The 23878-nt window shown below is 37.8% G+C and overlaps 1 protein-coding gene and 1 pseudogene across 5 annotated transcripts in view; one reads left to right on the top strand and one right to left on the bottom strand.

The window, feature by feature from the left end:
- Nucleotides 1-23878, top strand: part of FBXL2 (F-box and leucine rich repeat protein 2) — a 93651-nt gene that overhangs the window by 28566 nt on the left and 41207 nt on the right. For 3 of the 5 annotated variants that reach the window (XM_068558549.1, XM_068558553.1, XM_068558552.1), the window contains exons 4-5: nucleotides 10757-10831; nucleotides 16478-16572. In XM_068558549.1, the coding sequence (XP_068414650.1) occupies nucleotides 10757-10831; nucleotides 16478-16572 (170 nt within the window). Of the gene's footprint in view, nucleotides 1-10448; nucleotides 10504-10756; nucleotides 10832-16477; nucleotides 16573-23878 lie in introns of all 5 variants that reach the window. The other 2 variants (XM_068558550.1, XM_068558551.1) reach the window with 1 other exon arrangement.
- On the bottom strand, nucleotides 526-904 carry LOC137773638 (large ribosomal subunit protein eL31-like; annotated as a pseudogene).

Genomic DNA, 23878 nt, shown 5'->3' with positions numbered 1-23878 from the left:
TGTGTTTTCTTTAGCTTACCTAAGTTGGACATTTAGCTCGTAATTTTTCAGCTCCCTCATCTACCAATAGATAAGTTCTTTGAGCGATAGTCTCAAAGCTCTACTTCTGTTGAATTTCACAAGTTTTGAAGTTTAGTGTTTGTTTTTACTATTCAGTTTCAAGTATTTATCAATTTCCATTATTGCTTCTTTGAAATATTTTTTTCTTAAAAATGTTTTTATTATGAAGTATAATATATAGTTGGAGAACCACACAAAACACAAATATTAGACAAATACCCTAGCCATCACTTAGGTCAATAAATAAAACTTTGCCAGTCACCAGAGAAGCACCTCCATTTCTCATCCAAATGATAACTGCTTCCCTCTCCAGAAGTAACACTTTCTTGACTTTTATAGCTATCACTGTATTTTCATTTCTTTATAGATCTATCATCCATATGTGCATCCCTAGTCATTACAGTTTAGTCTCGCCCATTTTTTTTTTTTTTTGGTGGTTCTATAACTTTATTTGGCAATCAGCTGTTAGTTCTCATCCATATCAACTGTCTGTAGACTTTTGAAAATGGTGACAAGTACATAGGTAACCAACATATAGAGCTTGTTTGGTGAATCTTCATCTTCATTACATTTTTCTGGACAACCGCATACAGATACGGTATGGGACAGTCCTTATTCCTTCGGTCCAGACAGCTTTGTTGAGCCTGGTGTCAATGCGTACATCTGGCGTTTCCATCTCCTTCATGGCAAATTTCTGGATTTCTTTGAGTGCCTGAGGGGCACGCTTCTTGAAACCCACTCCATGGATGTGCTTATGAATGTTGATAGTGTATTCTGTGGTCACCACCTCATTGATGGCAGACCAGCCCTCCTTCTTCTTGCCACCCTTCTTTGCGGGAGTCATCCTGCTGGGCTCCAGTTGGAAAAAACAGCTAGTCTTGCTCATTTAATAAATCTTTAAGTCTCTGATAATCAGCAGGTCTCCTGTCCATCTCTTTCTGTTCTACACGTTTTATCTGTTGAAGAACTTGGGTTATTTGATATGTATTGTGGAAGTTCCCACAGTCTGGGTTTTGCTAATTGCAGCCTCATGGTGCACTTTCAGCATGTTTCCTTTATCTGTATTTCTTGGAAATTGATAGCTGGATCCAGAGGTTTGATCAGACTCCGGTTCTATCCCTTTAGTAAGACTATGTGGTGGTGTGTTCTTTTATTAGGAGTTACACAATGTTTGGTTTCCTTTTTTTGTGCTGGCATCTATGTATGCTTATTGCCTAGATCATTAACTTATTGGGGCTGCAAAATGATGTTATTCTGATTCTTTTTCTTCATTTATTAGTTGGAATGCTTTTAAAAAAATTTTTATTGGAGTATAGTTGATTTACAGTGTTGTTAGTTTCAGGTGTATAGCATAGTGAATCAGTTATATATCCACTCTTTTTTTTTTTTAAGATTCTTTTCCCATATAGGCCATTACAGAGTATTGAGTAGAGTTCCCTGTGGTATACAACAGGTTTTTATTAGTTACCTATTTTATTTATAGTAGTGCGTATATGTCAATCCCAATCTCCCAAATTATCCCTACGCCCCTTATCCCCTGGTAACCATGTTTGTTTTCTACATCCATGACTGTACTTCTGTTTTGTAAATAAGTTCATTTGTACCCTTCTTTTTAGATTCCATGTATAAACGATATCGTATGATATGGAATGCTTTTATAAAGAATTACTTCACTTCTGTTTGATTACACAGTGCTACAGTTTATATAGAAGAAAGGCAGGATAAACGCTTGACATTCTTTTCCTTTATTTACCAGTTTTCGAAATAATGAGATATGTGAAGGTATGACATTTGAGAAACAAAACGTTTTCATAGTTTCAACTAATCTCCCACAAGATATATATTAATTGCAGAGGGAAAAAATGTAACTTTATAATGGGGCACTGCAGCAGAAATCATCTTAACCAAGTGATCAAAGTTGGCATCACCACTAATAGGACAAATGTCCACCATATGCCTCCTGATGTGATGCACAAGAAGAGCACAATGTCATTTCTGTGGCATTCCTGACAAAAATTATAACCTGAGTCTAATCATGAGGAAATATTAGACACATGGCAGAACATTCTACAGAGTAACTGGCTATATGCTTCAAAAGTAGCAAAGTCATGAAAGATAAAGACTGAAAAAATGTTTTAGATTAGAAGAGACTAAAGAGACGTGGCAAATAAATGCAATATGTGATCCTGGGCCAGAAAAAAAAGTTTTTCTTTTGTTTTAAGGACCATTAATGGGACAGTTGACAGATTTTGAATAAGATCTATAGATTATAGTATTGTGTCAGTGTTAGTTTTCCTTGTTTTGTTAATTGTACTGTGTTTCTGAAAAAGAACGTCCTTGTTTTTAGGAAGTACTTGAGTATTTTAGGGGTAAATGAACATCGTGTCTACAACGTACTCTCAGACATTTCAGACACAATTACATATATGTAATTACTACATCAGACCCAGATGATTTAATTGGTGAATGCTACCAAACATAAGAAAGAAATGATACTAATTCTCTACGTTGTCATCCAGAAAATAGAAGCAGAATAATTCCTAACTTATTTTGTGAAGCTAGCATTACCCTAATACCAAAACCAGAAAAAGACATTATAGAAAGGAAAAGTACAGAACAATATCTCTCATGAACATAGATGCAGAAGTCTTCAAAAAAAGTTAGCAAATCAGATTGAACAATGTATAAAAAGAATTATACACTATAACCAAGTGGGATTTATTTCATGCATGCAAGGATGCCTCAACATTCAAAAATCAACATAATCAGTCACATCAATGATCTAACAAAGAAAAAAATCATATGGTCATATTAGTAGATGCAGAAAAAGTATTTGGCAAATTTTAACACTCATTCATGATTAAAAGTCTCATCAAACCAAAAATAGAGGGGAACTTCCTCAACTTGATCAAGAATATCTACAAAAAAACCCCTAAGGCTAACAGTGTACTTAACGGTGAGAAACTGGTTGCTTTATCCCCAAGATCAGGAACCAGAAAATGATGTCCCCTCTTACTACTCCTATTCATCACAGTACTGCTGAAGTACTACCTAATACAATTAAGTAAGAAAAGAAAAGAAGACATATACATTGGGAAGGTATACATTGGTTTTGTTTGTAGATTACACGATTGTGTATGTAGAAAATCCAAAAGAATTGACAAAATATTCCTGTAATTAATAAGCAGTTATATAACGTTGCAGGATACAAGGTTAATAGGCAGAAGGTAATTGCTTTCCTATTGCCATTTCTGGTATTGTTCACCAGCAGTGAACAACTGGAAGTTAAAATAAAAAACAATACCATTTACATTAGCCTCAAAAAATGAAATACTTAGGTATAAATCTAGCAAAAGATCTATATGATGAAAACTCCAGCTCCAGTGAAAGAAATCAAAGAAGGTCTAAATAAGTGAAGAGATGTTACACATTCATGGGTAAGAAGACTCAATATTGTTAAAATGTTAATTCTTCCCAAGTTGATCTATGGAGTCAACACAATGCTGATAAAAAATACCACTGAGTTATTTTGTGGATATTGACGAGTCTATTTTAAAGTTTGTATAGAAAGGCAAAAGACTGAAAGGCCAGTGCGTTACTGAAGAAGAACAAAGTTGGAGGACTGACACTACTGACCTATGAAGACTTAGTTTAGAGTTTTAGAGAACAAGACAGGGACTTCCCTGGTGGCAGTGGTTAAGAATCCGCCTGCCACTGCAGGGTATATGGGTTCGATCCCTGGTCCGGGAAGATCCCACATGCCATGGAGCAACTAAGCCCTTGCACCGCAACTACTGAGCCTGTGTTCTGGAGCCCACAAGCCACAACTATTGAGCCCATGTGTCACAACTACTGAAGCCCGCGTGCCTAGAGCCTGTGCTCCTCAATAAGAGAAACCACCGCAATGAGAAGCCCACACACCGCAATGAAGAGTAGCCCCCGCTCGCTGCAACTAGAGAAAGCCTGCATGCAGCAACGAATACCCAGTGCAGCCAAATAAATAAATAAATCTTAAAAAAAAAAAAAAGAAATCAAGACAGTGTGGTGTTGGCAAAAGAATAGACAGCTCAATGGAACAGAATAGAGAGCTCAAAAATAGAGCCACACAAAGTCAGCTGATCTTTGACAAAGGAGAAAAAGCAATTTAATGGAGAAAATATATATTTTTTCAACAAATGGCATTGGAACAATTGGACATTTATATGCAAAAACAGAATGTAAACATAGACCTTACACCTTTCTCAAAAATTGACTCAAAATGGATCATAGGCCTAAATGTAAAATCCCAAACTATCAAACTTTCATAAGAAAGCATAGGAGAAAATGTAGGTGACCTTGGGTTTGACAGTGAGGTTTTAGATAAAACCTCAAAAGCATGATCCATGAAAGACAAAATTGATAAGTTGGACTTTATTAAAATTAAAAACTTCTTCTCTGAGAAGGACATTGTTAAGAGAATGAAAAGCCAAGCCACAGATTGGGAGAAAATATTTGCAAAGACATGTATGATAAAGGATGGATGTCCACAATATACAAAGAACAGTTAAAATCCAACAAGAAAACAGACCAATTTAAAAAATGGGCAAAAGGTCGTAATAGACACTTCACCAAAGAACATATACAGATGGCAATGAGCATATGAAAAGATGCTTGATATCATGTCGTTAGGGAATTGAAAATGAAAATAACAATGAGATATCACTGTACATGTATTAGAATGGCTAAAATTTAAAAATTGAACAATATCAAATGTTGGCAAGATTCAGAGCACAGGAACTTTCATTGCTGGTGATTCAAAATGGTATAGCCACTTTGGAAGACAATTTTGCAGCTTCTAAACTTACATGATCTAGCACTCAACACTCCTAGGTATTTATCCAACTGAGTAGAAAACATATTCACCTGCATACAAATGTTTATAGCAAGATTATTCATAATCACTCAAAACTGGAAGCAACCAGGGCTTCCCTGGTGGTGCAGTGGTTGAGAATCTGCCTGTCAATGCAGGGGACACGGGTTTGAGCCCTGGTCTGGGAGGATCCCACATGCCACGGAGCAACTAGGCACGTGAGCCACAATTACTGAGCCTGCGCGTCTGGAGCCTGTGCTCCGCAACAAGAGAGGCCGCGATAATGAGAGGCCCGCGCACCGCGATGAAGAGTGGCCCCCACTTGCCACAACTGGGGAAGGCCCTCGCACAGAAACGAAGACCCAACACAGCCATAAATAAATAAATAAATAAATAAAAATTAAAAAAAACAAAACAAAACCTGGAAGCAACCAAGCTGTCATATAAATGAATGATTAAACAGTGATACATCCATGTAGTGGAATATCATTCAGCAATAGAAAGTAATGAGCTATCATGCCACTAAAAGACATGGAGGAACCTTAAAGGCATGTGCATAGTGAAGGAGGCTAATATGAACAGCTACTTATGATACTTATGATTCCAGTTATATGACATTCTGGAAAAGGAAGAACTATGGAGACATTAAAAAGATCAGTCGGGACTTCCCTGGTTGGCGCAGTGGTTAAGAATCCACCTGCCAATGCAGGGGACATGGGTTTGATCCCTGGTCCAGGAAGATCCCACATGCCGCGGAGCAACTAAGCCTGTGCACCGCAACTACTGAGCCTGCGCTCTAGAGCCCACAAGCCACAACTACTGAACCTGTGTGCCACAACTACTGAAGCCCGCGTGCCTAGAGCCGGTGCTCTGCAACAAGAGAAGCCACTGCAGTGAGAAGCCTGCACACCGCACCAGAGTAGCCCCCGCTCACCACAACTAGAGAAAGCCCGTGTGCAGCAACAAAGACCCAACACAGCCAAAAATAAATAAATTTATAAAAACCAAAAAAACCCAAAAAAAAACAGTCATTGTCAGAGGTTCATGAGGAGGATAGAAGGGATTAACAGGTGAAGCACAGGTGATTTTTAGGGTGGTAAACTATTCTATATGATACTATAATGGTGGATATATTGTCAAATCCATAGACTAGTACAATACAAAGAGTGAACCTTATCATAAACTATGGATTTTAGTTAATAAGTGTGTCAATCTTAGTTTATTAATTGTAACAAATGTGCCACACTAATGCAGGATGTTAATAATAGGGGAAACTGTGTGTGTGTGTTATGTGTTTCTCAAAATGGCAGTAATATATGGGAACTCTATGTACTATCTGTTCTTATATTTAATATGTTTTTAAAAGGGGAAATAAGCAAATGTTAAAGAGATGTTGTTAAAACCATGCATGTGCAAAGCTGAGGTATTTTATAGCGTGTAACAAAGTAACTTTAGAAAATTAAAAAGGCAGGGGGAAAGCCCTATAGTAAACATTGTAATCAGTGATTAAAGAGTGACAGCTTTTTCTGAGATGGGAAAGAGAAAAAGATGTCTTTCATTACAATTATTGGTACTAGAGAAGATCACAGCCACTTCAGTAAGGCAAGAAAAAGAATAAAAAGTATAATTATTGGAAAGGAAGAAAGAAAATTGTCATTATTCTCAAATGTATTGATTTTGTTTATAGAAAATCACTAGAATATATAAATGAACTTGGAAATGTTTCTGTATGCAAGATGTAGTATGTGAAAGTTAACTATATATACTAGCAACAATTAGAAAATGACATTTAAAAAATTCCATTTTAATAGTAACATCATCAAATAACCAGGGGGAAAAATCTAAAAATGAACAAAACATCTATGTGGAAAACTACAAAAATTACTGTGAGAAATTAAAGAAGTCCTAAATAAATAATGGAGTATATCATGTTTCTGGGTTGGAAGACTTAATATTGTCAAGATCTCAATTCTCCCCAAAGTTTCTATAAATTCAACATAATTCCAATAAAATTTTATAAAGTTTTCTTGTGGAAATTGATATGCTGATCCTAAAACATAAGTGGAAATTAAAAAAAAAAAAAAAGAGTAACCGAGAATAACCAAGGTAATTTTGATGAATAAAAACAAAGTTGGGGACTTCCCTGGTGGTCCAACGCAGGGGGCCCAGGTTTGATCCCTGGTCAGGGAACTAGATCCCATACGCATGCTGCAACTAAGAAGTCCACATGCCACAACTAAGAAGTCCTCATGCCACAACTAAGAAGTCTGCATGCCGCAACTAAACATGCTGCAGTGAAGATCCCACGAGCCGCAACTAAGACCCAGGGCAGCCTAAATAAATAAGTAAGTAAGTAAATAAATAAATATTTTTAACAAAAGAAAAAGTTGGGCTTAACGTTACCAGATATCAAGAGCTTAAATCTTCATGATTAAAACAGGGTCTTATTGGCACAGAGGCAGACAGACCAGTGAAGCAGAATACAAAGTCCAGAAGTACATCCATTCCTATATACCCCTGTGTGTATTTATTTATAACCAAGTTGCAGTTTTAGTGCTTTTCTAATGAAGGGTGAAGTTAACACATTTGAGGTAGGAAGCAATTTCCAGGAAAAAAAAAAAAAAAAAAAGTTTTGGAAGGGCCAGAACCTGATTTCTGACTACTCTTATTCCTTTAGCTATCTCTGTTTCTATTGCCAATGTTCCAGGCTCTGTCATTCAGGGTGCTTATTTTATTCATTGGAACATGATTTGGGAATTTGGCTTAGTTTGGCAGTTTGGAATCTTATCACGCCTATTTAAAAAATTTTTTTAAATTTATTTATTTGGTTGTGCTGTGTCTTAGTTGTGGCAGGTGGGCTCCTTAGTTGTGGTATGCGAACTCTTAGTTGCGGCATGCATGTGGGATCTAGTTCCCTGACCAGGGATCAGAGCCGGGCCCCCTGCATTGGGAGTGCAGAGTCTTAACCACTGGACCACCAGGCAAGTCCCTTATCATGCCTATTTAACTTGTGCACATTCAAGTATCTGTGTGTGTGTGTGTGTGTGTGTGGGATAATGTAAATAATGAAGGCAATCTACTTTTTCATTCAGTAATCATAACGTTGGGTAGTAAGCATGAGATGAGAAATGTAAACTTGTGTTCCATCTGTTGATTCTCACTTGATTCTCACTTGTGTCCAAGTGTGTGAGCATCTTGTTTGAGTTAGTGTGATTCTAGTGTTTAAAGAGACATGTTTTGGGAATTCCCTGGAGGTCCAGTGGTTAAGACTCCGTGCTTTCACTGCCGAGGGCTTGGGTTCGATCCCTGATCAGGGAACTAAGATCCCACAAGCCACGCAGCTTGGCCATAGAGAAAGAAAGACATGATATCAAGAAAGAAAGGGAGGAAGAAGGAAAGAAACATGTTTTCCATACAGCATGCTCACTCAACACAGACTGCTTCATCTGCTGTGCAATTGCAGAAATAGATTCTAGTCTAATCCTGAGGGAACAACAGCTGTGTTAAACTTTCTAGGGCACTTTGTGTAGGGTCATGGGCTTGGGCTCTCAAGCCAGACTACCTGGGTTCAAATTCTGGCTCTGCTCTTCCTATCTGTGTGGCCTTGGCAGGTGCCCAGTGTTCCTATCTGTAAAATGGAGATCGTAATAGCACCTCATGGCATTGTTGTGACAATTAAAGAGTGACAGCTAGCACATGTAAGTGCATAATCAGTGTTAACTATGATTATCAGTATTGTTATTATTACTGAGAGGTGATAGAGTATGTTGGTCTCCAAGGTGGTACATTCTTGAGGGATTTTCAAGGGAAACTTAGTTAACTCCTTTCTACCTTCAGCTTGTACTTTAGATCCCAATGCCAGTGTGTGATATGATTCTACTGTACCATACTCATTTCTCTATCTGGTCCTTGGTCTTTTCGTGAGCTGACGATCAGTTGTGGCTCATTGTGGAATGGTCGTATGGCACAGAACACAGACATTTGTGGTGGTAGGGCAAGATGTGTTACCACAGAAGCAATGTAGATGTGCAGACACCCTGAAATATGTTTAATATATGTAAGTACACATTTTCAGCCGTCAGCATTTTCCTATGTACAAAGTTCCATTGAGTCTTTTAAGATCAGTGCAGCCCTTATGCTTCTGCCTTTTCTTTTCTCTAGAAAATGATTGGAGCCCATATTGTAGAACAGTATCTACACTGTCACTGGCACCATGGTGCTGCCTGTGGGTGCTTTATAGTAGGGTGCAGTGCTCTGGTGTTTTATGGATCTACTATCTTCTCCAAGCCCATGGATTTTCCACGCACTGCTGATTGTTACCTTTGAAGAATTTTGGAGAACTTTTTAGGTGGCTGTTTGCCATTTCGCCTTCCACACACACAGGCACAGACTCTCATATTTACCTTCCGGTACTGTGGGGATTGAGACCCTATTGTTGTCCCTGACCTCATCCCCATCCACTCTTTGTCTCTCAGGAAAGCTGCTCTTTGTTTTCAGCTGTGACTGCGGAGCGCTGAGGCACACACAGCTATTTGCCACTGTGCTATCATCAGCAACTCATCTCCACTACCAGAATATCAGGACCTCCCTCTGACCCTGCCATGCTGGCAGCTACTGCTTCCACTGGGGGACTACTGGTGTCAACTGAGCTTTTGTTTGCTTCTCTCTGCTTTTCTTTTTCCCCATCTTTCCCATCTTCTGTAGCTTCTTGGCTTTTGCTCAGGAAATGAGCTCCATCTTTCTGCCCTGTGAACAAATAGATAAAAAGTGAAAGGGTTTTATTGTTGAGCTTTTCTTGGCCGTGTTATTTGAGGCTCAGGCACCTGAGCCTGTTTCGTGCATCTACCACCAAAAGTGGGGTTTGCACTGTGTGTTGGGGCATAGGAATTAGAATGATTTAGCCCTCACTAGGCTCAATGCCTGGGAGGTGAGAGATTGGTCTTTTTTTTCTTTTTTTTTAAGTTGTCTCCCACAGCTCACTGATTGATGCTGTGTTCATCTATTTATTTATTTGGTTGCACGGGGTCTTAGTTGCGGCCAGCGGGCTCCTTAGTTGTGGCAGGTGGGCTCCTTAGTTGCGGCTCACCGGCTCCTTAGTTGTAGCATGTGAACTCTTAGTTGCGGCATGCATGTGGGATCTAGTTCCCTGACCAGGGATTGAACCCAGGCCCCCTGCATTGGGAGCTCAGAGTCTTAACCACTGCGCCAGCAGGGAAGTCCCGAGAGATTGGTCTTTGAATAGAACAGGTTATGATCTACTGTTCTGTGTCCATGACTTAGAACAAGGGAAATAAAAGTTTAATGAATTCTGGTTTGAGGGGATTTGTGTAGTGCATCTAAAACAGCTTTGGAATGTGCAAACATTTAATATGTCATAGTAGTGATGAACAATTTTAGTGCACTTGTGTATTACGAATTGAGGAATCTTGAAAAAGTTATGAATATCCATATGGCGCATTAGATTTTACCTTTCAAGTTATAAATATTCTAAAATGTTAACACCATCTCATTTTTGTGCTTTTTTTCCCTTCCTTCCTAGAATATTTTCCTTCTTGGATATAGTAACTTTGTGCCGATGTGCACAGATTTCCAAGGTAGAGTATTAACCAAATTTGTAATCAAGAAATACAAGTTTTATTAGAATGAGGATGAGTTCAAGTTAAAAATTAAAATGTCAGCTTTATATGTAACATAACACAATTCATAATTATCATAATTCCACATTTGATGATCAGCTTAATGTCTATCATGAATCAACATTTGGAAATATAAAGGTTGAATCAAGACTTTCTTTTAACAGTCTCAATAAATGTATCTTTTTCACCCTTATCTCTCCCAACCTCCCAGGCTTGGAATATCTTAGCCCTGGATGGAAGCAACTGGCAAAGAATAGACCTTTTTAACTTTCAAACAGATGTAGAGGTAAGTTAACCTTGTTTTAGACAAAAGACTTCTTTAAAAGATAAGTAAACTGCTCACTCTTTCCTGCTTTTTTATTTTGCTGCATTTAGATTTAATATTAAGGTGCCAAGGTGGAATAGAGAGGAAAAAAACCTGGAAGATATTTGCATACTTCAAGACCAAAATTCTGTTCGCATTTTACTTTTTACTTTTATCAGTAACAGACTTTTACTTTTCCCCCTTGATCATGTTTATAATCTAAGTTTTACCACTCAGCTTTTCAAAGCCTCACACCTGTATCATTAACACCTGGTTCAATGATTTAATCTTAGGAGACTCTTGACATATTTATTGATCTGAAAACTCCATTGAGAATTCTAATTCAGCATCAAGAATGGAGAAATGGCAGAAGCAGGGACTCAGGAATGAGGCTGGAGATATGAGATATAAATCCAGCTCAGCCACTTAAGACATTTACTCTCTCAGTGCCTCAGTTTTATTATTTATAAAATGAAGAAGTGAAGTAATCTTTAGAGCCTTTATAATTCCAGGATTCTAGTGTATTTATTTGGAAATATGTAAATATCCTCATTTAAGAGTGGTAAACCAGATCAAATGAGAAGAGTTTATTTTAAAACAACTTTAATATTAAATACCAATTTATAACCAAAAAGAAACAGGGAAGTAATAAAGAGCATTGTACATAGTAATTGTTGAGAGTGCTGTTTTAAGGGTCTGGGGATGTTGAAGTTTATTATCTACCCAATGTTAGTAAAACCTTATTGATTTCTAGTTTAGCCAACTCAGTTACAATAGTGGAATTGTATTTTAATTCAGTTACCCACGTAGCATGTTTATCACTTGTTTTTATTGAAGTATATGCTTTGTATCTTTTTTAATGGATAAGGAAATGAATGTGTTTAACAGTGAGAGGGGCCCAAACAATTTCCTGTGACTCACTTAAGCTGGTGTTACCTACAAGAACTAATGGCCAGTGGTGGAGGCCCTTCACCTCCTTCTCTAGGTTACTTGCTGCTTGCCAGGCTCTGGTCCCATCTCAAACCGCTGGGGCTGAGCACAGCATTTCCCACTGCTCAGGTTACTGTGCTCTGAGCTTGGAAGCTGGCAGGGGCCTCAGGGCTTCTCACGCTCCCTGGAAAGATAAGCTGTAGTTCCTGACTTGGACTCTGGTCCCTGAATCAGGAATTCTTTAATGCACTTTCCAGACTTCACGATTGCAACAGTGCCCTACCCAAACATGCTGACATGTAATTCCCCTTCAAACTGATAATCTGTAGTTCATGGTTCATTGTGTTACTTAGTGATGTTGAGAAGAGCATTAAGTTCCAAAAATTGTGGTCATTTCTTCTGGCCAAAGAGTCATTGTTTTAAAAAAATTTTGTAAAAAAATTTTTTCTGTGGTTTTTTTTATTGTCTCCTCAGTTTTCTTTGATGATTTTTCCAAACTACAGCTTTTTGGAATGCACATAAACAACTTTTAAATTCAGATATTAAAAAATACTATTTCAGGACTTCCCTGGCAGTCCAGTGGTTAAGACTCCATGCGGGTTTGATCCCTGGTCGGGGAGCTAAGATCCTGCAAGCTGCGCAGTGCGGTGTGGTCAAAAAAAAAAAAAAAACTATTTCAAGTAAATATCATTACCTTGTGCATTATTTGATCTCATAATTTTAGCTGACTGCTGACTACAGCTATATAAACACATTGCAGAAGTACTTGAGTACTTCCACCAACGACAGACCAGTTTATGGTTTACCAGTTATGTAGAGAACTACATGTGAAAAATATAGTCTAATACTATTTAGTTCCCCCTTTGGGCTACCACTTTGAATCCAGGTTGGATTCTGAACCAAGTGTGGGGCCTCCCGTAGACACTAACAGGACCCTCTGGAGGCTTATACTGGGAAGCATCCCATGGATAAACTCATGGTCTCAAATTCATTTCTTTGGGACGAAAGTGGTGATTTATGGATCTGTTGAGAGAAGAGAGAAGGTGCCAAGGATCAAGACTAAGAGTATTTACTGTGTGCCGGGCACTCTTCTGAGCACTTTTTGTATATTAATTAATTTAATCCTCCCAGAAACACCATGTTGAAGAAACTGAGGCACAAAAAGTTTGAGTAACTTACCTGAGGTCACTCACCTAGTAAGAAGAGAGAGTAGGTACCTTGAACAGTGGGTTTCATGACTTGAATTTCAAAGAAAAGACAGAATAGCACATGCAGGTGACTAATGTGCATTGGGCCTCTCCTTGAGCATCACTCTTTCCTAAGTAAGTGTGGTTTCCCTGATGTGTAGGCATTTTCCATGCCTTTAAAAGTTGAACATTTTGTTGTTAGTCTTCATGGTCATTAAAGATTCTGTGAGGCCAAAAATGAGAAATAACCAAGTAGTATGTTATCTAAAACTCATAAGTCCAAGGGTCTCTCCATTAGGCCTTATTTTTCTGTAAAGCCCTTCCTTCTAAAATGCATACCTACAACATACTATCTAATAGATGTTACACAGTGTCATTTGCATTTGAAAAGGATTTACTCATTTTCTTCTCTAAGTTGGAAACAGTGGAACAGAAAATTCTGAATGTAATTTTTTTATTCCAGTACAAAAACTTTTACTCCAAAAAAGGAAGAATAGGAAGTTTTTATAAACGTGACTAACTTGAAATGGAGAAAATAGATGGTGTGCTCTATTTGTAGACATTGGTGTGGAGTTGTTTTTGCTGTTTTATTTAGTACTTAAATATTTATCTTGGATTTCCAAGTCATAATGTTTTTCCTCCCACTGACAGAAATTTATTTTATAGGTGTCTGGAGTTTTGGTTCAAAAACTAATTATTAACTTAGATAAGACTCAAGAAAGCATAGATAAAGTCGCCAGCAATATCAGAGTTTGGATTTTCAACTTAATTAAGTTATTAGCCAGATATAATATGTGTGAGCCCTGCTTCTGTGATACTGTGGTTTGATGTGTCCTAGTGAATTCTTAGTGCTTAGAGTTCAGTGTCAAGATTGCTGTTTTATAAAGTGAGGATAATAAGTATTAAAAATGAAACAAAATGGCCTTTTCAATGTTTTCTCCCTTGTGGAGGTGGTAATTGTGCAGAACATACAGCTTTTAGAGTCAGTTAAACCTGTTATAAACCCCAATTCTACTACTCACTAAAGTGTAACCTTGGCAATTTAACCATTTAATTTCTTTATTTGAAAAATGAAGATAATGGATCCAATCTGTATTAGTCAGGATTCTCCAGAAAAACAGAACCAGTAAGATACGTGTGTACTATTTACAATAGCCAGGACATGGAAGCAACCTAAGTGTCCATCGACAGATGAATGGATAAAGAAGATGTGGCACATATATACAGTGGAATATTACTCAGCCATAAAAAGAAACGAAATTGAGTTATTTGTAGTGAGGTGGATGGACCTAGAGACTGTCATACAGAGTGAAATAAGTCAGAAAGAGGAAAACAAGTACCATATGCTAACACATATATATGGAATCTAAAAAAAAAAAAAGGTTCTGAAGAACCTAGGGACAGGACAAGAATAAAGACGCAGACGTAGAGAATGGACTTGAGGACACAGGGAGGGGGAAGGATAACCTGGGACAAAGTGAGAGAGTGGCATTGACATATATACACTACCAAATGTAAAATAGATAGCTAGTAGGAAGCAGCCGCATAGCACAGGGAGATCAGCTTGGTGCTTTGTGTCCACCTAGAGGGGTGGGATAGGGAGGGTGGGAGGGAGATGCAAGAGGGAGGGGATATGGGGATATATATATATATACGTATAGCTGATTCACTCTGTTATACAGCAGAAACTAACACAACATTGTAAAGCAATTATACTCCAATAAAGATGTTAAAAAAAAAGTGTGTATATTAATATAGACATACAGATTTATTATAAGGAATTGGGTCATGTGATTATGGAGGCTGAGAAGTCCCAAGATCTGCAGTCAGCAAGCTGGAGGCCCAGGAGAGCTGATATGTAGCTCCAGTCTGAATCAGAAGGCCTGTGAACCAGCAGAGCCAGTGGTGTAAATTCCAGTCTGAAAGCTGGCAGATTCAAGATCCAAGAGGAGTTGATGTTTCAGTCCAAGTCCAAGGGCCAGAAAAGACCAATGTCTGGCTCAGCAGTCAGGCAGGAGTTCTCTCTTAATCAGCCTTTTTTGTTCTATTCATGTCTTCAGTTGATTGGATGAGGCCCACCCACACTAGGGAGGGCAGTCTGCTTTACTTGGTTTACTGATTCAAATGCTAATCTCATCCAGAAACCCTTACAGACACAGCCAGAATAATATTTGGCCAAATGTCTGGGCACCCTGTGTCCCAGTCAAGTTGACACATAAAATTAATCATCATAAGTTCACCCATTGTCAACTTGGCACCCATAGGCATGTCCTTAAACCATACTTAATTTCCAAATCAGGACGATAACAAAGGTCATAATGCCACCTAATATGATACAGCTATCCAGCGTACAACCAAAAAGACACTCAGCCCTTCCTCAGAAAAGGAGGTAAAGTCCTAGAGTCAATTTCACTCTTCTTGATATTCTGTGCCTTAAATACTTTGATGTAGAATTGACAGTACTTAAATACTTATGACATAAAGTCAGTACATGTTATGTCACATGATAAGGGGATAAGAGAGGGAAAAAAATATTTGTACCACACACACACGCATTCATAATAAAATAGGGAGAAAATACTTATGACAATTATAGTCCTAATTTCTGTAACTGCTCATGTGGTCAGAGTTGGTATTTATAACTACCTTCTGCTTCCCATTCTGTATTCTCTTTGTCTTCAGCAAGCACCTCAGCTGGTCGTGGTTCCTTACCTGGTAGAGTGACCCAAACCATCATTCCTGAAGCCATGAGTAGTCTCCTTGGATTGGCTTTTAGTTTTCCATTGACTTTAATCAGAGGGCATATTAATACTAAGAGATATCCTAAGGGATTTCCTGTATTCCATACATACACTCTTCCTTACTTCAGTGTGGAGCGGTAGTCCGTGTGGTGGTTGTTAATATTAAATGAGCCATAGCAGGTACAAGAAAGTGTTAAAATCATGCCTGAAAAAGTAGAAGTGCTTAATCAGTGTTCATTTTCTTTTTTCCTCCTCTAATGTATCTGCCAGTACCAGCCAAAGTTCCCATTTTTAAAGCAAATGTGTTTAAATAGGGGATTGCTAAGAAGAATGAGGAGTAGATTTTATGATACATCTTCAAATTTTTAGAGTGGTAATGTTTAGCTAAAATAGAATCTCTTTTTTTGAGCAACATTGTTTTAGATCTCTGTGTTCCCAGCACAGCAGTGTTCCTAAAAAGCTTGACCTCAAAAAGCCTTGTAATTGATGGAGTAGCCATGAGCCCTGGCTAGGGAAGGCCTAACTCCAAGTCAAGGCTTTCAAAAAATAGTGTGTGATTTAAAAAAAATACTTAATGTTTTCATTGAAAACATTTTTTTGGTGCTTGCAACCCCTTTATACACAAGGAGCAGAAGTGGGATGTTGGAGGAATGTTCCAAAATATCTTCTATTACACCTGGAAATAACATATGCAGTTCCTAAATTTCAGGTTATTTTGCTGTTAGATAAGCAGCATGAAACAAGATTTTTTCCAACTTTCTCCACTGAAGGGTCGAGTGGTGGAAAACATCTCAAAGCGATGCGGTGGATTCCTGAGGAAGCTCAGCTTGCGAGGTTGCATTGGCGTTGGAGATTCCTCCTTGAAGTAAGTCAGTCCACCGTGACTCACTCTATCGTGGCAGCTTGTAGCTGACATTTCCATCAGCAAAAATAAACCAAGCATATTATTTGCTTTTCTTCTGTTAAAATCTTTCTATGGTAATTTGCATAGAGTAGTGAGAATATCATGATTTTGGAGCCAACAGGCCTGACCTAGAAACCGAGCTCCAGTGTTGTCAGGGATGCGACCTTGGGACAAACACTTTGTTGTCAGTTGTCTCTTCTGGAAAGAGAAGGCAGTTATAGCTCTTTCATGGGAATGTCCTGGGTATCACATGAAATAACACGTATGTAGTACCTGGCACATAATCATATTATGATATTAGTTCACCTCTCTTCCCTTCTTCACTTTCCCATCTTCCTAGGTTCCTTCTCATAATCGTGACTACCTTCTTGTATAAATTATACTAATTAACAAAATAATTCTTTCAAAAAATTCCTTAGCATAACCTGGGATTTTGCTTAACCATAATGGGATGTGATTATCACATTCATTTTATAATAGTTTATAATAGTTGGATATCCCTATGCAACCAAATGCTTGCCCACCTCTTACTGGATAGCCATTATTTATTGGAAATGTTATCACTCCACTGTTAAGGGCATGTGCTTTGAGCTTTTCTGGAGACAGGACATAATACCTTTCTGTCTTTATCCTTGTGGCCTTTTGTATTGCTTGAGGTTGGCTAAATTAGAACACACACTGCCACTAGAATCTTGGAACGGACTGCCTCTTGGAGACTTAAGCATAGCACAGTATAATCAGTCACAGACCTCCAGTAAGAATGTGCAGTGTACAGTGATTTCAGACAGTAGAATTTGTAATTGAAACATCTGCTGCACCATTGCTAAGAAAATCAATTCATAATATCAATATCTTTTAAGGATCAAAACATTCCCTCTGTGTTATGGAACATAGGGTTTTTTTTTTTTAATCAATTCAGATCATCTGAATTTTTTGATACTTCAAAAGCTTTGTAAACCAGTGGAATAGATTGATTCTGCTTTAACAGGAAGCTTAAATGTACCGGATAGGTCCTAAGACGACTTGTAATAGAGAACATAAATCTAATAGTGGTTCCATTAAAGAAACTAAAATAAATGTGAAGATATAGATTGTCAGTGAGGAATATCAGAGAAACACATTCTCATCTTGGCACTTGGAATAGAGCCAAGATGAGGAAAAAACTATCCTATAAAGTGAAACTATAGCAGAACTATCCTGTAAAGCTAAGAATGTTATTGGTTTACCATAAATTTTAGAACAGAAATCTATGTTAATATCTATATAAATTTTTAATATGTGAGGCCAGATTACTGTGAGAAATAATTATAAGCATAATCACAGGATCATGATTCAGAGAGAATTTTGTTTTGCCTTCACTTTTTGATTGTAATCACCTAGAACCAACTTTGGCCTCTATCCTGCCCCTGCGTGTGTATTATTGTTTTGGTGTGAGTGGGTGTTATTTGTTTACAAGCGTTTGTTGAGCCTCTACTATGCCAGGCACTGATTTAGGCACTGGAGATACAGTAGTAATTATAATCGATTAAAATTCGGTTCTAATGGATCTTGCATGTATGTTCTCTGTAACTCCTGCTCCATCATTATATATGAAGTCCTGTGGATTTTTAACAGCTATATTGAGATATAATTGAGATACAATAAACTGTGCATCTTTAAAGTATACAGTTTGATACATTTTAGCATATGAATATACCCATGAAACTAACACTATAATTAAGATAATGAATGTATTCATGTCCCACAAAATTTTCCTCATGTGCCTTTGTAATCCCTCCCTTCCTCCCACCCCTGTCTCTGCTTCATCTCTAGACAACCCCTGATCTGCTTTCTGTCACTATAGGTTAGTTTGCATTTTCTAAAATTTTATATGTAATTATACAGTACGTACTCCTTTTTGCTTGAGCTCTTTCACTTAACATGATTGTTTTGAGAGTCATCCACGTTGTGTGTATCAGTAGTTCATTCCTTTTTATTGATGGGTAGTAGTCCATTGTATGGGATATAATGCAATTTATTTATTCATTCATCTGTTTACGGACATTTGGATTTTTTCCAGTTTTCTCCATTACACATAAAGCTGCTATAAAGATTTTTGTGCGAGACATTGTATGTCATATGCTTTCATTTTTCTTGGGTAAATACCTAGGAGTGGAATGGCTAGATCATTTGGTAGGTGTGTGTTTAACTTTTTAAGAAACTTCCAGGGCTTCCCTGGTGGAGCAGTGATTAAGAATCCGCCTGCCAATGCAGGGGACACGGGTTTGAGACCTGGTCCGGGAAGATCCCACATGCCGCAGAGCAACTGAGCCGGTGTGCCACAACTACTGAACCTGCGCTCTAGAGCCCGTGAGCCACAACTACTGAGCCCACGTGCCACAACTACTGAAGCTCGTGCGCCTAGAGCCCGTGCTCTGCAACAGGAGAGGCCACCACGATAAGAAGCCCGCGTACTGCAATGAAGAGTAGCCGCTGCTCACTGCAACTAGAGAAAGCCCGTGCACAGCAAGGAAGACCCAACACAGCCAAAAATAAATAAATAAATAAATAAATCAGTTAATTAAAAAAAAAAAAGAAACTTCCAAAGTGTTTCTCAAAAAATTGTACCATTTTACATTCCCGCCAGAGTGTATGATACTTCCAGTTCTTCCACGTCTTTGCCAGTACTTGGTGGGTCAGTTATTGTAATTTTAGCCATTCCCAGGGATGTGAACAGTGGTATCTCATTGTAGTTTTAGTTTGCATTTCTCTAATGACTAATGAGTGTTAAGTGTCTTTTTATGTATTTTTTGCTATCCATATATTTTCTTTGCTGAAATGTCTGTTCTAATGTTTGGTTGTTGTTTTGCCCTTTTTTTCATTAGATTGTATGTTGTCTTACCACTGAATTCTGAGAGTTCTTAATATGTTCTGAATACAAATCCTTTATCGGATATGTGTTTTGCAAATATTTTTTTCCCAGTCTGTGGCTTACCTTTTTATTCTTTTAACTGTCTTGAAGTTTTTCATTTTGATGAAGTTCAATTTATCAATTTTTTTCTTATGAATCATATTTTTGGTATTACATATGAAATCTTTGCCTAACCCAAGGTGATAAAGATTTTCTCCTGTGTTTCCAGAAGTTATGTAGTTTAGACCTATGATCCATTTTGAGTTGATTTTTGTATATGGTGTGAGGTATAGATTGATACTTTTTTTTTAAAAAAAAATTATTATTTATTTATTTATTTATATTTTTGGCTGTGTTGGGTCCTCGCTTCCGTCTGAGGGCCCTCTCCAGTTGCAGCAAGCAGGGACCACTCCTCATCGTGGTGCACGGGCCCCCCACTATCGCGGCCTCTCCTGCTGCGGAGCACAGGCCCCAGACGCTCAGGCTCAGCAGCTGTGGCTCACGGGCCCAGTTGCTGCGCGGCATGTGGGATCCTCCCAGACCAGGGCTCGAACCCGTGTCCCCCACATCAGCAGGCAGACTCCCAACCACTGCGCCACCAGGGAAGCCCTGATACTTACTTTTTTTGTGTATGATGTTCAGTTCTATCACCATATGTTGAAATGACCACCCTTTTCCCACTGAATTGCCTTTGCAGCTTTGTTGAAAATCATTTGTCCAAATAATTATGGGACTATTTTTGTACTCTCAGTATTTTCCATTGATCTGTTTGTCTATCTTTACACCAAACTACACTGTCTTGATAACTGTAGCTTTATAATAAGTCTTGAAATCAGGTTTTATTAGTCCTCGAACTTAATTCATTTTCAAATTTGTTTTAGCTGGACTAGATTCGTTGCATTTCCATATAAATTATAGAATCTTCTGTCAGTTTCTACAAAAAGCTTGCTGGCATCTTGATTAGGATGATGGTGAATCCATAGATCAATCTGGGGACAATTGACATCTTAACATTACTGAGCCTTCCAACCCATAAACCTGGTATATCTCTCTATATATTTAGGTGTCTTTAAATTTCCCTTAGTATGTTTTGCAGGTTTCAGTGCACAAGTTGTGCACATCTTTGGTCATATGTATCCCTAAGTGTTATGAAATATTATTGTAAATGACATTTTTTATTTCAATTTTTGATTGTTCATTGTTGGTAAATAGAAATATAATTGATTTTTGTACATTAATCTTTTATCTTGCAACCTGAATAGACTCACATTAGTTTTAGTAGCTTTTTTGTTGATTACTTTGGATTTTCTATGTAGACAGTCATATCACCTGTAAATGAAGATAGTTTTTCTTGTTTCCGATCAATGCCTTTTTTTTAATGAATTAATGAATGAAATAATTTATTTTTGGCTGCGTTGGGTCTTTGTTGCTGAGCGCAGGCTTTCTGTAGTTGTGGCAAGTGGGGGCTACTCTTCGTTGCAGTGCACGGGCTTCTCATTGCAGTGGCTTCTCGTTGTGGAGCACGGGCTCTAGGAGCGCGGGCTTCAGTAGTTGTGGCTCACAGGCTCAGTAGTTGTGGCGCACAGGCTTAGTTGCTCTGCGGCATGTGGGATCCTCCTGGACCAGGGCTTGAACCTGTGTCCCCTACATTGGCAGACAGATTCTTAACCACTGCGCCACCAGGGAAGCCCTCAATGCCTTTTTAAAAAAAATTTTATTGGAGTATAGTTGGTTTAAATATTGTGTTAGTTTCAGGTGTACAGCAAAGTGATTCGGTTATACATATATTCATTCTTTTTCAGATTCTTTACCCATATAGGTTATTACAGGATAATGAGTAGAGTTCCCTGTGCTATATAGTAGGTCCTTGTTGGTTATCTATTTTATATATAGTAGTGTGTGTACGTTAATCCCAAGCTTCTAATTTATCCCTCCTCTCCACATTTCCCCTTTGGTAACCATAACTTTGTTTTTGAAATCTGTGAGTCTGTTTCTGTTTTGTAAATAAGTTCATGTATCATTTTTTTAGTTAGATTCCACATATGAGTGATACCATGTGATACTTGTCTTTGTCTGTCTTCACTTAGTATGATAATCTCTAGTTCCATCCATGTTGCTGCAAATGGCTTATTTCATTCTTTTTTATGGCTGAGTAATATTTCATTGTATATATGTACTACATCTTATTTATCCATTCCTCTGTCGATGGACATTGAGGGTTGCTTCCGTGTCTTGGCTATTGTAAATAGTGCTGCCATGAACATTGGGGTCCATGTATCTTTTCTAATTATGGTTTTTCTCTAGATATATGCCCAGGAGTGGGATTACTGGATCATATGGTAGCTCTATTTTTAGTTTTTTAAGGAACCTTCATACTGTTCTTCACAGTGGTTGTGCCAATTTACATTCCCACCAACAGTGTAAGAGGGTTCCCTTTTCTCCACACCCTCTCCAGCATTCCTTGTTTGTAGACTTTTTATTATGGCCATTCTGACCACTGTGAGGTGATACCTCGTTGTAGTTTTGATTTGCATTTCTCTGATAATTAGTGATGTGAGCATCTTTCCATGTGATTTTTGGCCATGTATATGTCTTCTTTGGAGAAATGTCTATTTAAGTCTTCTGCCAATTTTTTTATTGTAATGTTTGTTATTTTTTTTAATATTGAGTTGTATGAGCTGTTTGTATATTTTGGAAATTAATCCCTTGTTGGTCACATCGGTTGCGAATATTTTCACCCATTCCGTAGGTGTTTTTTTCATTTTGTTCACGGTTTCCTTTGCTATGCAAAAGCTTATAAGTTTGATTAGGCCCCATTTGTTTATTTTTGCTTTTACTTCTTTTGCCTTGGGAAAATTATTTGAGAAAGTACTGCTACAATTTATGTCAGAGAATGTTTTGCCTATGCTCTTTTCTAGGAGTTTTATGGTGTCATGTCTTATATTTAAGTCTTTAAGCCATTTTGAGTTTATTTTTGTGCATGGTATGAGGGAGTGTTCTAACTTCACTGATTTACATGCAGCTGTCCAGCTTCCCAACACCACTTGTTGAAGAGAGTGTCTTTTCCCCATTGTATATTCTTGCCTCCTTTGTCATAGATTAATTGATTGTGGGTATATGGGTTTACTTCTGGGCTCTCTATTCTGTTCCAGTGATCTGTATGTCTTTTTGTGCCAGTACCACACTGTTTTGATTGCTGTAGCTTTGTAGTATAGCCTGAAGTCTGGGCGGGTTATGCTTCTGCTTCCAGCATTGTTCTTTTTCCTCAGGATTGCTTTGGCAATTCTGGGTCTTTTGTGGTTCCATATAATTTTTAGGATTATTCTAGTTCTGTGAAAAATGTCATGGGTATTTTGATAGGGATTGCATTAAATCTGTAGATTGCTTTGGGTAGTATGGCCATTTTAACAGTATTAATTCTTCCAATCCAAGAGCATGGGATATCTTTCCATTTCTTTGAATTATCTTCAGTTTCCTTTATTAATGTTTTATAGTTTTCAGCGTATAGGTTTTTCACTTTCTGGCTAAGTTTATTCCTAGGTTTTTTTTTTTTTGATGCAATTTTAAATGGAATTTTTTAGTTTACTTTCTCTTTTTGGTATTTCATTGTTAATGTAAAGAAATGCAGCAGATTTCTGTATATTTATCTTGTATCCTGCTACCTTGCTGAATTCATTTATTAGTTCTAATAGTTTTTATGTGGCGACTTTAAGCTTCTCTACATAGAGCATCATGTCATCTGCAAATAGTGACGGTTTTACCTCTTCCACTCCAATTTGGATACCTTTTGTTTCTTGTCTGATTGCTGTGGCTAGGACTTCCAATACTATGTTGAATAGAAGTGAGAGTGGGCATCCTTGTCTTGTTCCTGAATTTAGCAAGAAGTCTTTCAGCTTTTCACCATTGAGTATTATGTTGGCTGTGGGTTTGTCATAAATGTTCTTTATTTTGTTGAGATATGTTCCCCATATACCCACTTTGGTAAGAGTTATTTTATCATGAATGATGCTGAATTTTGCCAAATGCTTTGTCTGCGTCTTTTGAGATGATCGTGTGGCTTTTGTCTTTTGTTGATGTGGTGTATCACGTTGACTGATTTGCATATGTTGAACCATCCTTGTAACTCTGGAATGAATCCAACTTGATCATGGTGTATAATCCTTTTTATGTGGTGTTGGATTTGATTTGCTAATATCTTGTTGAGGATTTTTGCATCTATATTCATCAAAGATACTGGCCTGTAATTTTCTTTTCTTGTGTAGTGTCTTTGGTTTTAGTATCAGGGTGATGGTGACTGCATAGAATGACTTTGGGAGTGTTCTCTTCTGTCTTTTGGAAGAGTTTGAGAAGGATCAGCATAAGGTCTTCTTTGTATGT

The sequence above is a fragment of the Eschrichtius robustus genome, chromosome 12 (assembly GCF_028021215.1).
Source record: "Eschrichtius robustus isolate mEscRob2 chromosome 12, mEscRob2.pri, whole genome shotgun sequence".
Lineage (NCBI taxonomy): Eukaryota > Metazoa > Chordata > Mammalia > Artiodactyla > Eschrichtiidae > Eschrichtius > Eschrichtius robustus.
Note: the sequence above shows the minus strand (reverse complement) of the source record. Positions and strands in the feature narration are given on the sequence as shown.